Raw genomic sequence first — 12,565 nt, forward strand, 5'->3', positions numbered from 1 at the left:
CCCACCTGGTTCTAGCTGTAACCCAACTGTCCCTTTCTCTATGGAGTCCTTCATACTTGGTGCTCCATCTAGACAAGTGTTGCCCAAAGTGTGATACACAATAATTTTTAGGTGATACTCAGACAAATGTATTTTGACAGGCTTGTATTTACATTCATATATTTGGCAGCAGGAAATGAGCACATAAACCCTGTAATTTCATAGAGAATATTGCTCAGGATGAGACAAATGTAGTAAGTGCCATGGTAATCAACCTTACCTGGACCTCATAAATCAGGGGTGGGATGCTCAGGTATAATCATAAGTGTTCCAAGCCCTCAATAACTGAACCATTAGAAGCACAGACAGCCAGGACTCACACCAATAGGGAAGAACTCCCATTCACTGAATTCTACAGGCACCTCTGTGTTTTATTCAGTGAAGTGTTGAAATATCACTTCCTGAAGTTGCTGAGTATGTATATATACATTTAAATAATACAGATAAAACAGTAAATATCTTTTGAGCTGTCTAACTATATCCTCATGGGAGTTCAGCTTTTTAGTGGGTTAATATTGAAACTGACAGATTTGTCTCATTGATATAGATCCTCATCTTTGTCTGAAATTACCAATTAGGATTTCTAGCTATTTTGATCCAAAAGTTCCATTGTCATCAACCAGAAACTTATATTCAGCCATACATTTTATACATTTTGATTTATTTCATTTGTCCTTTTTAAAAGTTTAATAACTTTGTTTTTTATAGAATTTACTATATTTCATCTAATATACCACTGATAAGTAAACCACATCCTTATGTTATGTGCTACTAAAATATGATGATGCCAATTACAATTGCAAGATGCCATTGATTCTAAGATACATGCAAACTTCAGAGGTGTTAAATTATTTTTAAAATTGATAAAATGTAGTTTGTGTATACTTCACTTCTATTTTAGCAGATAATACTTATATTCCATTTATCATAGTGATATAAAGCTTCCCCTTCAAATGAATTTAATTTAAAAACAATTGATTTAAAGAAAAATATTATGTAAATAGGAGTAGAGGTGGTATACAGTATGGCAAAATCCTGGAGGTGGTAGCCAAGTGACTGTGACTTGGACAGAAAGCCTAGACCCAGATACTGCCCCTTGCCCTACCTGCCAGCTCAGGCCAACCCGACCACCCTCCAGCACTGTGCCCAGATCCACCTGAGGGAGAGCCTGGGTCCCCCACTGAGAATGGAAGAGGAGTTTGAGGTGATCCCTATGCTCAGGTTGAGGAATATGGCTATCATTCATTGAAGGTATTTTATGAGAGTGAAAAGAAATTCCTAGGAAGTAGACTCCTTATAGGTACTGGAATAATGTGGATTTGCCTCTATTTAAATAACAGCATACTCGGAGGTTTCTGTTTTGTTTTCTTTTGAACCCAAGAAATAAGTAAGGAGGGGAAAAGGGCACTTTAGTCTCTGTTGCTGGGCAATTTATCCACTGATAATGGCTACCTAAACCCTAAACACTCAGTTTCAGTGATTATCAAACGAAAGAATGGTCAACTTAGTTCTTCATAATAGGTTTATCAGCTAAGAATAACTATGAATAACTTGAAGCAAAATGAATTTCATTAAGAGAGTAGAGAAGTAGCTGATTTCCTTATTTCAGAATAGGAAAAGTGAAGAGAAATCACTTTAGAGGGAGGAGGGGAAAATGGTTACGTTTCCATTGGGGAAACTCTGTGCTTTGTACAGCATCTACCTGGCTATTGCAGGGGATTCGTGTTCATCATGCTTCCAGCTCTCACTCTGTGCTAGATCCAGCCCTTGGACTGCTGTGCACATTTCTCTGAGAGCTATGCCCAGAAAGAACCCTATGATTTACTCAGTGCTTGTTTTTGAAGGTTATTATGAATCATTAACCAGATGCAATAGTGCACGAGGTCACAAACCATATAGGTGCTACTGCTTGCCTGTTTTTACAAACTTGATTTTGAAGTTTTTAATGTAGGTGTAATTGAGAAGATAAATTGAATACATATGCATATTCTAATAAAGGTATTCTTCCGAGTCAGCAAATAATCACATCATAGTAAGCATCAATGAACCCATTACAGTATAATAAAATGGGAAAGTCTTATAATAAAAGATTATTTATAGCCTATTGGTTATTAGTATAATTTTTTAAATGTAATCAGAAACAATTAGTAAAATTGATAATATTGGAGATGCAGCTGTTTCTACTCACTAGCACAAATAATACTAGCAATAATTCTATATAGTAATGTCAATTGAAAGTTAGATCTCTTCCAAGTTCTTTGTTTATCCTTATGGGTGTTTTTGTTTATCAGATAATTGCTGCACATTTTATAAGAACTACTTCCTGGTATTCATAAAAGTTACTGACATCATACAGTAAATTTTGAAATTTATTCTAATTTTTGAAATTAGAATTAAATTTTAAGAATAACCCAGTCCTGTATCCTTTCTCCAAGCAGATGTAGTGGTCAGAAAGCCAAATATACTTAGAAAGTAGAATCACTGGGATTTGGTGTCTTAGGTCTGGTTCCCTAGAAGCAGAGCCTGAGACAGGGATTTGGGTGCAGGTGGTTTATTAAGGGATAGACCTGTAAGGAAGTGAGAGCAGCAGGATGGGACAGGAGAAATGTCAAGTAGGATGTAAATCAGATGGTCTATCCATGGCCTGATGAAGGTGGAGGGATAAATTGCACTGTAGAGGATAGCTGTGAGCCTTCATAAGCAAATATTCACAGCAGCTGGGGGGTGGGTGTAGTGGCCAGGAACAGGGATCTGCTTGGAGTACTAACAGCAGTAAATATATCATCTGTTGACTGGAGGCAAGGCCCAGGTGGGGAGGGACAAAGATGGCTCACAGGTTTGTGGCTTGAACAAGTGAATAGATTCTTGTATATAACAGCAACACTCCCCTCATAGTACCAAAAATCTAAGATTATAGAATTGTGAAAAGATTCTTCATTTTACAAGTAAATACATTTTCCTTTAGCTTTTACTTTCTAGGTAAAAATAACAACTTCTTGACATATTTGCATAAGATCAGTTTTCCATTAAAAAATATATAAACTTTTAAAAAATGTTTGCTCTTCTAGACCTTTTCCATTTATTCTGCTTCCTGTTGAAAATAGATCCCAACCGGTTCTAGGACTCTAATAATTGAAGATTCACCTAGGTTCAATCCCAGTATTATGTTAGCTTTTAATGAAAAAGTAGTTATGTGTTGTTCTTATGTATTCATCCTTTACCCCAGAGGTCATCAAACTATGGTCTGTGGGCCACATCCAGCCTGCAATCTCATTTTGTATGGCCAGAGAACTAAAAGCTTTTACATTTTTAAAGGGTTACTTAGGAAAAAAAAAAAAAGTATATTCAACATGACTGTATGACTCACAAAGTCAAAAACATTTACTACTTAGCCATTCACAAAAAAAGTTTGCCGGCACCTACTTCCCATTCATTAGGACCTCATCAAACGTTTTTCAGAAGTTTGCTGACTCAATCTATATTTTAAAGGAAAATTTGATATTCAGAAACTTTAAATTAATAAGTGATTTATGGAACCATAAAATTATTTGTTTTATAAAAGGATTCATCACAGAATATATATACATTCTAGCCCATCTGAAAAACTATCTTAATGGACTTCTTTAACAAATTTAGAATCATTCATTTTAAGTAAAATAAATATGCATAATTTGTTCTCTGTTTTATAAAATATTCCCACCTGTTTTGTGATGATCGTAAAGAAATTGAAAAACACAAATAGATACAAAGGTTAAAAAATCACCTGTAATTTTGCCATCCAGAGTTAATCACTGTTAACATTTGGCTACATCTTTTTCTAGGCATATAACCATTTAATTTTTAAAATGTGGATCACAATGTATGTCTAATAATATACCCTCTTTAATTCATTTAATGTTATAATTTTCAGAAGTATCTTATTTGACTGCATTTATTCCACAGACTGAATATGTCACAATTTATTTAAATGCCTTCCCATTTTTTGACATTTAGGTTGAAGCTAATTTTTCACTATTGTAAATTCCACAATGAGCATCTTTATGCATAAATCTAGATCCTCATTTCTGTGTCCTTACACTACATTTTTAAGAGTAACTATTGTCTCTCTTCCCATTCTGTTCCTTGTCTTCCTTATAAACACATTCTTCTTCCTCCTAGATCTATACATGATAGGGCTCCTCAGGGCTAGAGATTTGGCCTTCTCTTCTCACTCTATTTGTCTCCAGAGGATGTCACCTATACCCAAGCTTTCAAATACCATCTATGTGCTGAGACTTCCATGTTTACATCACCAGCCCCAGATCATTCTTCTAAGCTCCAGACCTATATATCCAAATACCTTCATGTCATCTCCACTTGTATGTCTTATACCACCTCAAACAGAAAATGTCCAAAAAGGAGTCGATATTTCCCTTCCTCCTGCTCCCCTGCCCAAACTCCCTCCTCCTAATTGCCCAATTCAGTAGAGAGACATCACCTTTCCACTAAGTTCCCTACAATAACAACCTGGAAACCATCAGTGACATCTCTCTCTCCCTCACCACCCCCATCTATTCAGTCACCAGGCCCTGTTGAGTCTACAATCTAAATATATCTTTAATATTTCTATTTCACTCCATCTCCCCAACTCTCACCTAAGCCACAGCCATCTCTTTCCTGGACCACTATATTTGCTTCCTAATCAGTCTCTCTGCATCCACTCTTGTCCTGCTCTAGCCTTTCCCCACGCAATTCTCCACCATGGAGAAAGTTTCTAAAATGTCAGTCTGCTTTTACGACCCCTAAGTAGCTGGTAGGATGAAGATCTTCATGGCAACCTCTCCTCACCTTCCCACCTTCATTTTGCCACTTTCCCTGAACTCTCTTGCTCCGACCTAGTGGTTTCCTTTCAGTTACTCAATTGTGCTAAGCTTTTTTCAGCCTCAAAACCTTTGTCCAAGATGTTCCTTCTGCCTGTAAGACCCTTCCCTCCCTCTTCAGCTGACCAGTCCATCTCCTGACCCTCCCGCAACACACAACACTACCTCCATGTGCCTCTCGGTGTCATATCTGTCTACTTTTTGGTACTTATTATAAATTGTAATCTAAATTGTTCTATGTTTTTTTCCTATGTAATGTCTTTTTCTCCCCTACAATGAAGTTCCATTTTGGGGCAAATAGTATTTGTCTCTTTCACCTCTATATCTCCCAGTGCCTGGCACGTAATAGGTGCTCAATAAACATTTGTTGAATTAACAGATCATGGAGTATGAACTTCGTAAAGACATTTAAAAGATATTATCACATAGTATTTCAGAAAGTTTGTATGAACCAATTTATAAGCCCACCAACAGTATATGAGTGTTCCTGCGATCACACCCATCCTGACACCGAGTGTTGTAGTTCTAAATAATTTTTACAGGCAAAATTTTACCTCATTATGATTGAAATTGCCTTTCTTTGATTACTAGTGAAGTTGAACATGTTACACAAATTGATAGCCTCTCATATATTTTCTGTATTTTAAAATTCATGACATAATGCTTTTATTGAATCATTTTTGTTACAATAAACAGTGCCACCAAACCTGCTTACCTTCATCTGAAGGTCTGGACAGATCTAGGAAATACTCCTCCACAAGGTTTATGTTTAGTCATTGATGATTTCCCCTTACCTGGGATGCTCATGTAATTTATCATGGAAACTGGGACGCTTTTGAGAGTGAGGGAGGGTGCCATTAATAATTATGCCAAGACAACAGGTATAAAGCAGGACTGTCCTGTACAAGCCAAGATGTTTGGTCTCCCTAACTCATTTTCATATAGACTTAGAACTCTAAGGATGTAGGGCTCAGAGCAGAGGTCCAAGTGGTGATCCAGGGGTAAACTGAGGATAAACCTGCTTTTTGTTCTGGATTTTAACCCAGATGGCCCTGTGCTGTGCTGTTCAGTGATTCAGTGGCTCACCCTGTGACTTCCTGTTGTCCCTGCTGCCAACTTCACTCATTTACCTCACCTACCTGACCCGTGGAGGCATCTGATAATTTCATACAACTCTCCTTTCATGATGAGGCCAGTGGCCCAAAGAGCTACAGGGGCCACCTTGCCCATAAATGCAGAGCTGGTCAGAGGTAAAGCCAAGTCTCTTGGAAGAGTTCTCTCCTATCCCACCTCACCGCCTCCTTCTTCACTTAGAGTGCTTCCAAAGTTATGTCAAGAAGTGACCAGAACAGAGTTTTCACTTCCTAGAGCATCCTGTGAGGATGTTCCTCTTGTACATCAAAGTACAAGGCACGCAGTTTCTGAGCACTTCGTCCCGTATCGGGTAATGTGCACGTGCGCTTCAGTTCCCATCACTTGTAACGCTTCCCTGAGCTCATGCAGTGCGTCTACAAACTTTCCCAGCTTTTCCTAAATGTCTTTTTGTGGAATTTATACCCTTCCATAAAGCTCAAAAAATAAATTCAGAGTTGCTTGCAGACTTGCATTTTCAAGAATTGCGAGGAACTTACAGAAAGTAAAACCTGATGACAGAAAACTTCTGGAAAAAGATGGAGAGTTTAGACAAGTTGAATTTGTGTCAGTGCCATCCAATCTGAGGTATGACTTGATTACGAAAAGAACAGCAGCCTTCCACTTCCAATCTTGTCAACAGAGAACAAATTTCCTATCGGTGGAGTTCCTAATAGAGCCTACGTGTACTGCTGGGCACTGAACAACTCCAGGGGGCGTCATTTACATTGCCATCTATGCGAATGGTGCCAAGTGGCCCCTCCTGGCAAGGACCTGTGGTGCAGTTCACAATCCTTCTGGCACTGTACAGGGCACATTCTGTGTGGCCATATGCTAAGGTCCTGACTGACATCCTCTGTGTGACTTTTCTCTGATAAAGATGCTGTCCCTTTGTCACAGTTACAGTTGCTTTCTTCACCAATGCCTACAGATTTTTCAGGGTAATCTTCATTTCAAACATGCATTCACCTAGTTTCTGTAAGTGCTGTAGTATTTGTCAAGCCAAGTGTCCTGGTTTCAGGTTTAGAAAATAGGTCATTGGAGCTCTCTTTTAAGGGCTGAGTTTTGCCCACATTTTGCTATTTCATTTTTATTGAGGAAAACGTAGGAAATAAATGCAATCTCATGGTTTGCTAGAGAATCAAAACATTTCAGATGTTAATGTTTTTTAAACTTTGTTTTCACTAAAATATAGCTCTATAAAAGGAAGAAAGAAAAAAATTATTTTAGGTGTGTATAGGATCCATCTCCAAAATATCTACACATACAGACTAATAAGTTAAGATCAACCCATTTGCTCTACAGAAATAAAGGAGAAACACGATGTACTCAACCTACCTAAGGGAGATAGACCTTGGTTTTGAACTAGTAGAGGAACCAACTTTGTATCTCCCAAGAAAGAAAGTGATAAAATGACACAGAGACATTTCCAAAGGGTTTTTAAGCTAGAAGAAGCCTTTCAGTGCATTCACTTATTCATTCATTCAATTAATTCGTACTATTTGCTTAACACCCTGATTATGAAATCCAGCCCCTTCATGCGGAAACTGAGGTCACAAAGGTGGTTAGAGACAGGGCTGGAAAGAAAGCCCAGATGTTCTATATCAAGGACACTTCACCCCATAGTGCTATTAAATATTCCCATGTAGTTACACTCAGGTGATGAAATAGGAGAGCATCTGTGTATTGCGTGTGACTTGCATGTAATTCATGTAATAAAGATAAAATACAAACCCCTCTGCGAGCCATTTCTTTATTACTCTAAATGCCACAAAAAAAGGTTCAGCGTTAGGGCTAATATCTTCAGAATTCATTTGGGAATTTTGCAAATATAGTAAATCTTTTTTTTTTTTAACATCTTTATTGGAGTATAATTGCTTTACAATGGTGTGTTAGTTTCTGCTGTATAACAAAGTGAATCAGCTATACATATACATATATTCCCATATCTCCTCCCTCTTGCATCTCCCTTCCACCCTCCCTATCCCAGCCTTCTAGGTGGTCACAAAGCACCGAGCTGATCTCCCTGTGCTATGTGGCTGCTTCCCACTAGTTATCTATTTTACATTTGATAGTGTATATATGTCCATGCCACTCTCTCACTTCGTCCCAGCTTGCCCGTCCCCCTCCCCGTGTCCATTCTCTACGTCTGCGTCTTTATTCCTGTCCTGCCCCTAGGTACTTCAGAACCTTTCTTAGTTTTTTTTTAGAATCCATATATGTGTGTTAGCATATGGTATTTGTTTTTCTCTTTTTGACTTACTTACTACTGGTCTTTTGTCTCCTTTGGTAGGTTTATTCCTAGGTATTTTATTCTTTTTGTTGCAATGGTAAATGGGAGTGTTTCCTTAATTTCTCTTTCAGATTTTTCATCATTGGTGTATAGGAATGCACGAGTTTTCTCTTAATTTTGTATCCTGCTACTTTACCACTTTAGCTACTTTACTACTTTAGCTCTAGTAGTTTTCTGGTAGCATCTTTAGGATTCTCTATGTATAGTATCATGTCATCTGCACAAATATAATAAATCTTTTCCCCCCTTCTTCTTACTCTTTATGATATAAATATTTCATTCATGCCTTTTCTCAAATGTTGCCTTTACAGATTAAAATCCTATAAATAGCACTGACCCCTAAGGAAGATGATCTCATCCATACCTTTAGGCTGTTATTCCAGACAGTTTCCTTTCCATGTCAAAATGAATACCCCAATCTCAGGGTGGCTACCTTCTTAAAGGATTTGTTTTGCGGGGAACTTAAGGCATCTAATTCATAACAATGTGAAATTCATTTTCTGAGGTGTCTGTACTCTTCCTTTAGACAATGAAATCCCTCAACTTGCTGATTATTGCTGAACTTGTTGACAGTTGAGGAGGCTGACTGGAGAACCTATGAGCAGAGGGGAACAGCTGCTCTTGCCAGCTGCCTTTTCCTCTGCATAGACATAAATACTGCCCAAGGAGGCTCTGCAGGGCAGGAGACAGAGAACTCATTGAGGTTGCTGCAAGGAGACTCTGTCTGATATTTTTGCTTAGTCAGTACATCTGTATGCATCTGGACCAAGGGATGCTGAGCTCTTAGCTCAATGACTGAGAGCAAGGATACTGAAGCCCATCTACCTGGTTCAAATCCTGGCTCTGCCACCCGGCTTTGACATTAGTTACTTAACCTTACTGTCTTCAGCTTCCTTACCTATTGATGGAGATACTATTTTTTTTATATATAGGTATTTTTGAGGATTAAATGTTACTATTAATAATTCCAGCAACAAATATCAAGTTCCTATTCCATTCCAATTACCATGAACAAGATAGAAATGGCCCCTTCCTTCATGGAATTTAGAGTACTTTTTCATACTAGGAACCCTGACCCATTTAAGGCTTGTGAAGTCAGTGGTGAAGTGTGACCACATTTTGTTTTCAATGACTTAGGATAGAATTTTACAAAATAAGAGTTTTAGGAAACTTTTAAAATATTTTTATATGTATGTGTGACCTGGGTCTTGATATAAAATGGATTTCTTGAGTCTAGTAAAGAAGATAAGAAATTAAACAGCAACCTGGATTCAGCATATGTGATAAGTTCAGTGAGTGTCATGGGAACACAGGAAAGTCACATGATCCCCTTTGTGTGGGTACAAAGAATCAGGGAAGCCTTCCAGGAGGAAGTGGCATTGAAGCTGAGACTTAAAGGATGAGTAGAAATTAACCAAAAGAAGTTGGGGGAGGTTGGGCAGGAAGCAGTTCCTTTAAGGGCAGTGAGGAGCCCTGGTGTGGGAGGAGGTGTGGGGGTGGCGGTTGGTTAATGAAGGAAGGAGAGACTTGCTCAGATTTGCATTTTAGAAAGGCACTCTGGCTGCTTGCAGAGAATGGGCAGAGAGAGTAGGGAGACTGTTTAGTAATTTCAGGACACAATGGTGGTCTAGACTAGGGTGGGGCCAGTGGGTATTGAGAGGGACAGGACCCTGGTGATTGCTGGGGAAAGGTGCTAGTCTGGGATGACACCCATCTGACTCACATGTCTGACATCTAATTTACAGAGTTTGCAGGGGACAAATCTAAGTCTGTAAGCCCCAAGCCCCTGACTTGAGGAACTGTTCCTGTAAACAGGAAGACAGGGCCTTTCAATCACTTTGCAAATCATCTCTCCATCCCGCTGGACATATCTGTAGACTGTTGCTGGCCTAGCAGTTGGCAGGGCTTCCTGTTCCAAAGTGGGACGGTTCTTGGCAGGAGATGGAAAGCTGGAAACAGAACGTGAACTGGGCTAGCCAGGCACCTTGCATAAAGAGAAAAGAAAAGAAAGGAAACCTGGCACTTTCCCATCTGATCCAGAATATCTGGTCAGAAAATAATTTAAAAGGACAGATAATTCAAAGATGTTTCTATTTGGCTTTGAAATGCCATGCATTTTTGGCAGTGGATTTACCTTGCCAAATGTTTTTCTAAGGCGTCATTTTGCATTCCCTGAACACAGACCATCTGGGCAGCAAAGGGCTGAACCAGAGCCCAGGAGGGAGTCTGGGTGGCTGGCTGAGGAGGTACTGATACTTGAAAATTGGACGGAGACCACAACTCTCCCTTATCACCCCAGCTGATCAATACTTGTCTGTCTACCTCTGTCCTGCCACAGAGCAGGGAGCTTTTTCTGACCTAAGCCTTGCCAAGTCACATGGTGACTTGAAAAGCAGCTATCTAGTTCCCAGGACGCACCCAATGCTTTCTTCCCATATCTCTGAACACTCACAGGGCCACCTCTACTCCACAGGGGGGCAGCCAGCTGACCCAGGGCTCCACAGCAACCTCAAAATCAAACCATATTTGGAGCACGGGGCAGGCTGTTTACAGATGTCACCATAAAAGATATTTTAAGTTATAATCAGTCCTGTTTTATAGAAGGGCTGTAAAGGGGCCAGACCAGAAGGCCTCCTTTCCTGTTACTCATAAGATAGCTGCTTCCAGACAACTTAAAAGATTAGTTTATCTTCCCTGGCTCAAGCCTACCTAAGAGAGGAAAGGGTCGCACTTCACAGAAATCACTTAAACAAAGGGTCTCTCCCATTTAGGACCTAGAAGAAATGTCAGGGTGGCAGCCACTCCCTACTAAACAATTCCAAGCATTCCCCCATTCCTCCATCTGGAGGGTGCCAAGCCAGGGTGGTGGCCTGGTCCAGACTAGAATTCACTGGGAATAATCAGTAACAGTCCCAAATCTGGAAGTTCAAGGAAACTGGTTTTCCCCAATCTGTAGTAAAATTAAGCAGATTTTTTTTTCTTCTTTTTCTTAAAAAAATTTTTTTTGGCTTTATTGAAATATAACTGACATATAAAATTGTAAGATATTTAAAGTGTCCACTATGGTTAAAAAATATATATGCATACACACACACACACACACATGTTGTGGAAGGATTCCCCCCATCTAGTTACATCCATCACCACACATATTTATCTTTTTTTGTCTGTGGGAGGACATTTAACTTCTAAGTGCTGTTTTTCATAATCAGAATTGGGTAACAGTTTCTTCACAGTAAAGTCTTAATCCTTAAAAGGTGCTCTGTGACCCATATCCGTTTTCCAAGTGTTGGTTATCTTTCCCTTCATGGAACCTTGTTCCTAAAGAGGACGAGCTGCCAAACTAAGGCCGGCGCTGTGTTTTGAAAAATCCAGCAGAGGTTTTTTTCGACTCGGTTACCTGAAAAATTTAGGAAGCCAAGCCAGCGTCTGTGCCAGGAGCTTGTGACCTGACACCCACCTCTTCCCCTCCTTTAATGTCCCCTTGATTGGAGGTGGCCAAAGGGGACTTTGGAGGCTCGCCCAAACCTTTAGCTCAGATTCCCCACCTCCATGCCAGACAGGAATCCCATCTCACACTCCTCCATTCCTCATACACACACCTCTCATAGGTCATCCTCAGCGTGCAGCCGGGAGGGGAAAGAAAACGTGAGCTAACGCAACAGGTTCCACCCACAACCTGAACTTACAAGGGAGACGGCCAGGCGACTGGAGCTGGGCGGTGGAGGGAGAGGAAGCGGCGAGGAGGAAGGTGGAAGGGAAATGATGGTGCATGACCACGAAGCACACGTCACTCGGACTCCCACATGGGCTTGTGTATGTGCGCATGTAGCGGGAGGGAGGTCCTGAAAGGGGTCACTCGGGGACTTCCGCGCGGGTTTGGGAGGCACCGAGCCTGCGCTTTGGGATGCGCGGGGGTTTAGGCGGGGTAATGAGCCCCGCAGAGAGTGCTTGAGGCTCTCCCAGGAAATATGAGTGTGTCTGGGGGTTAAAATTCACCACCCTCCCCAGGGCGCCGCCCCTACTAAGTGGTCCTGTCTGCGCCCCTAAAGCCCCGAGTCCCCTTCTCTCGGGCCTTTTCCCGGCCCCTCCAACGCGATCCCCGCCCGGCCTCCCACCCCAGCCTGCTTCCGAGAAAGCCGGGAGAGCGGACTGCGCCGCGCCCGGCAGCCTCTGGGCATGCTCGGTGGCGGGACCGGCTCCGTGCCGGCAGGGCGCGTCCTCCCTCCCCCAGGGCGGCGGC

The 12,565-nt window shown here is 40.8% G+C and overlaps 1 protein-coding gene across 1 annotated transcript in view; it reads left to right on the forward strand.

Moving 5' to 3' along the window:
• Positions 1 to 12,039: 12,039 nt before the first annotated feature.
• The window catches only part of SCHIP1 (schwannomin interacting protein 1), a 126,050-nt gene continuing 125,524 nt past the window's right edge, over positions 12,040 to 12,565 (forward strand). Inside the window, exon 1 of the mRNA XM_024740174.1 lies at positions 12,040 to 12,138. Within this exon, the coding sequence (XP_024595942.1) occupies positions 12,085 to 12,138 (54 nt within the window). The 5' untranslated portion in view covers positions 12,040 to 12,084. The remainder of the gene's footprint in view (positions 12,139 to 12,565) is intronic.

The sequence above is a fragment of the Neophocaena asiaeorientalis genome, unplaced genomic scaffold, assembly GCF_003031525.2.
Source record: "Neophocaena asiaeorientalis asiaeorientalis breed wild unplaced genomic scaffold, Neophocaena_asiaeorientalis_V1.1 scaffold50, whole genome shotgun sequence".
In the NCBI taxonomy this organism is placed as follows: domain Eukaryota; kingdom Metazoa; phylum Chordata; class Mammalia; order Artiodactyla; family Phocoenidae; genus Neophocaena; species Neophocaena asiaeorientalis.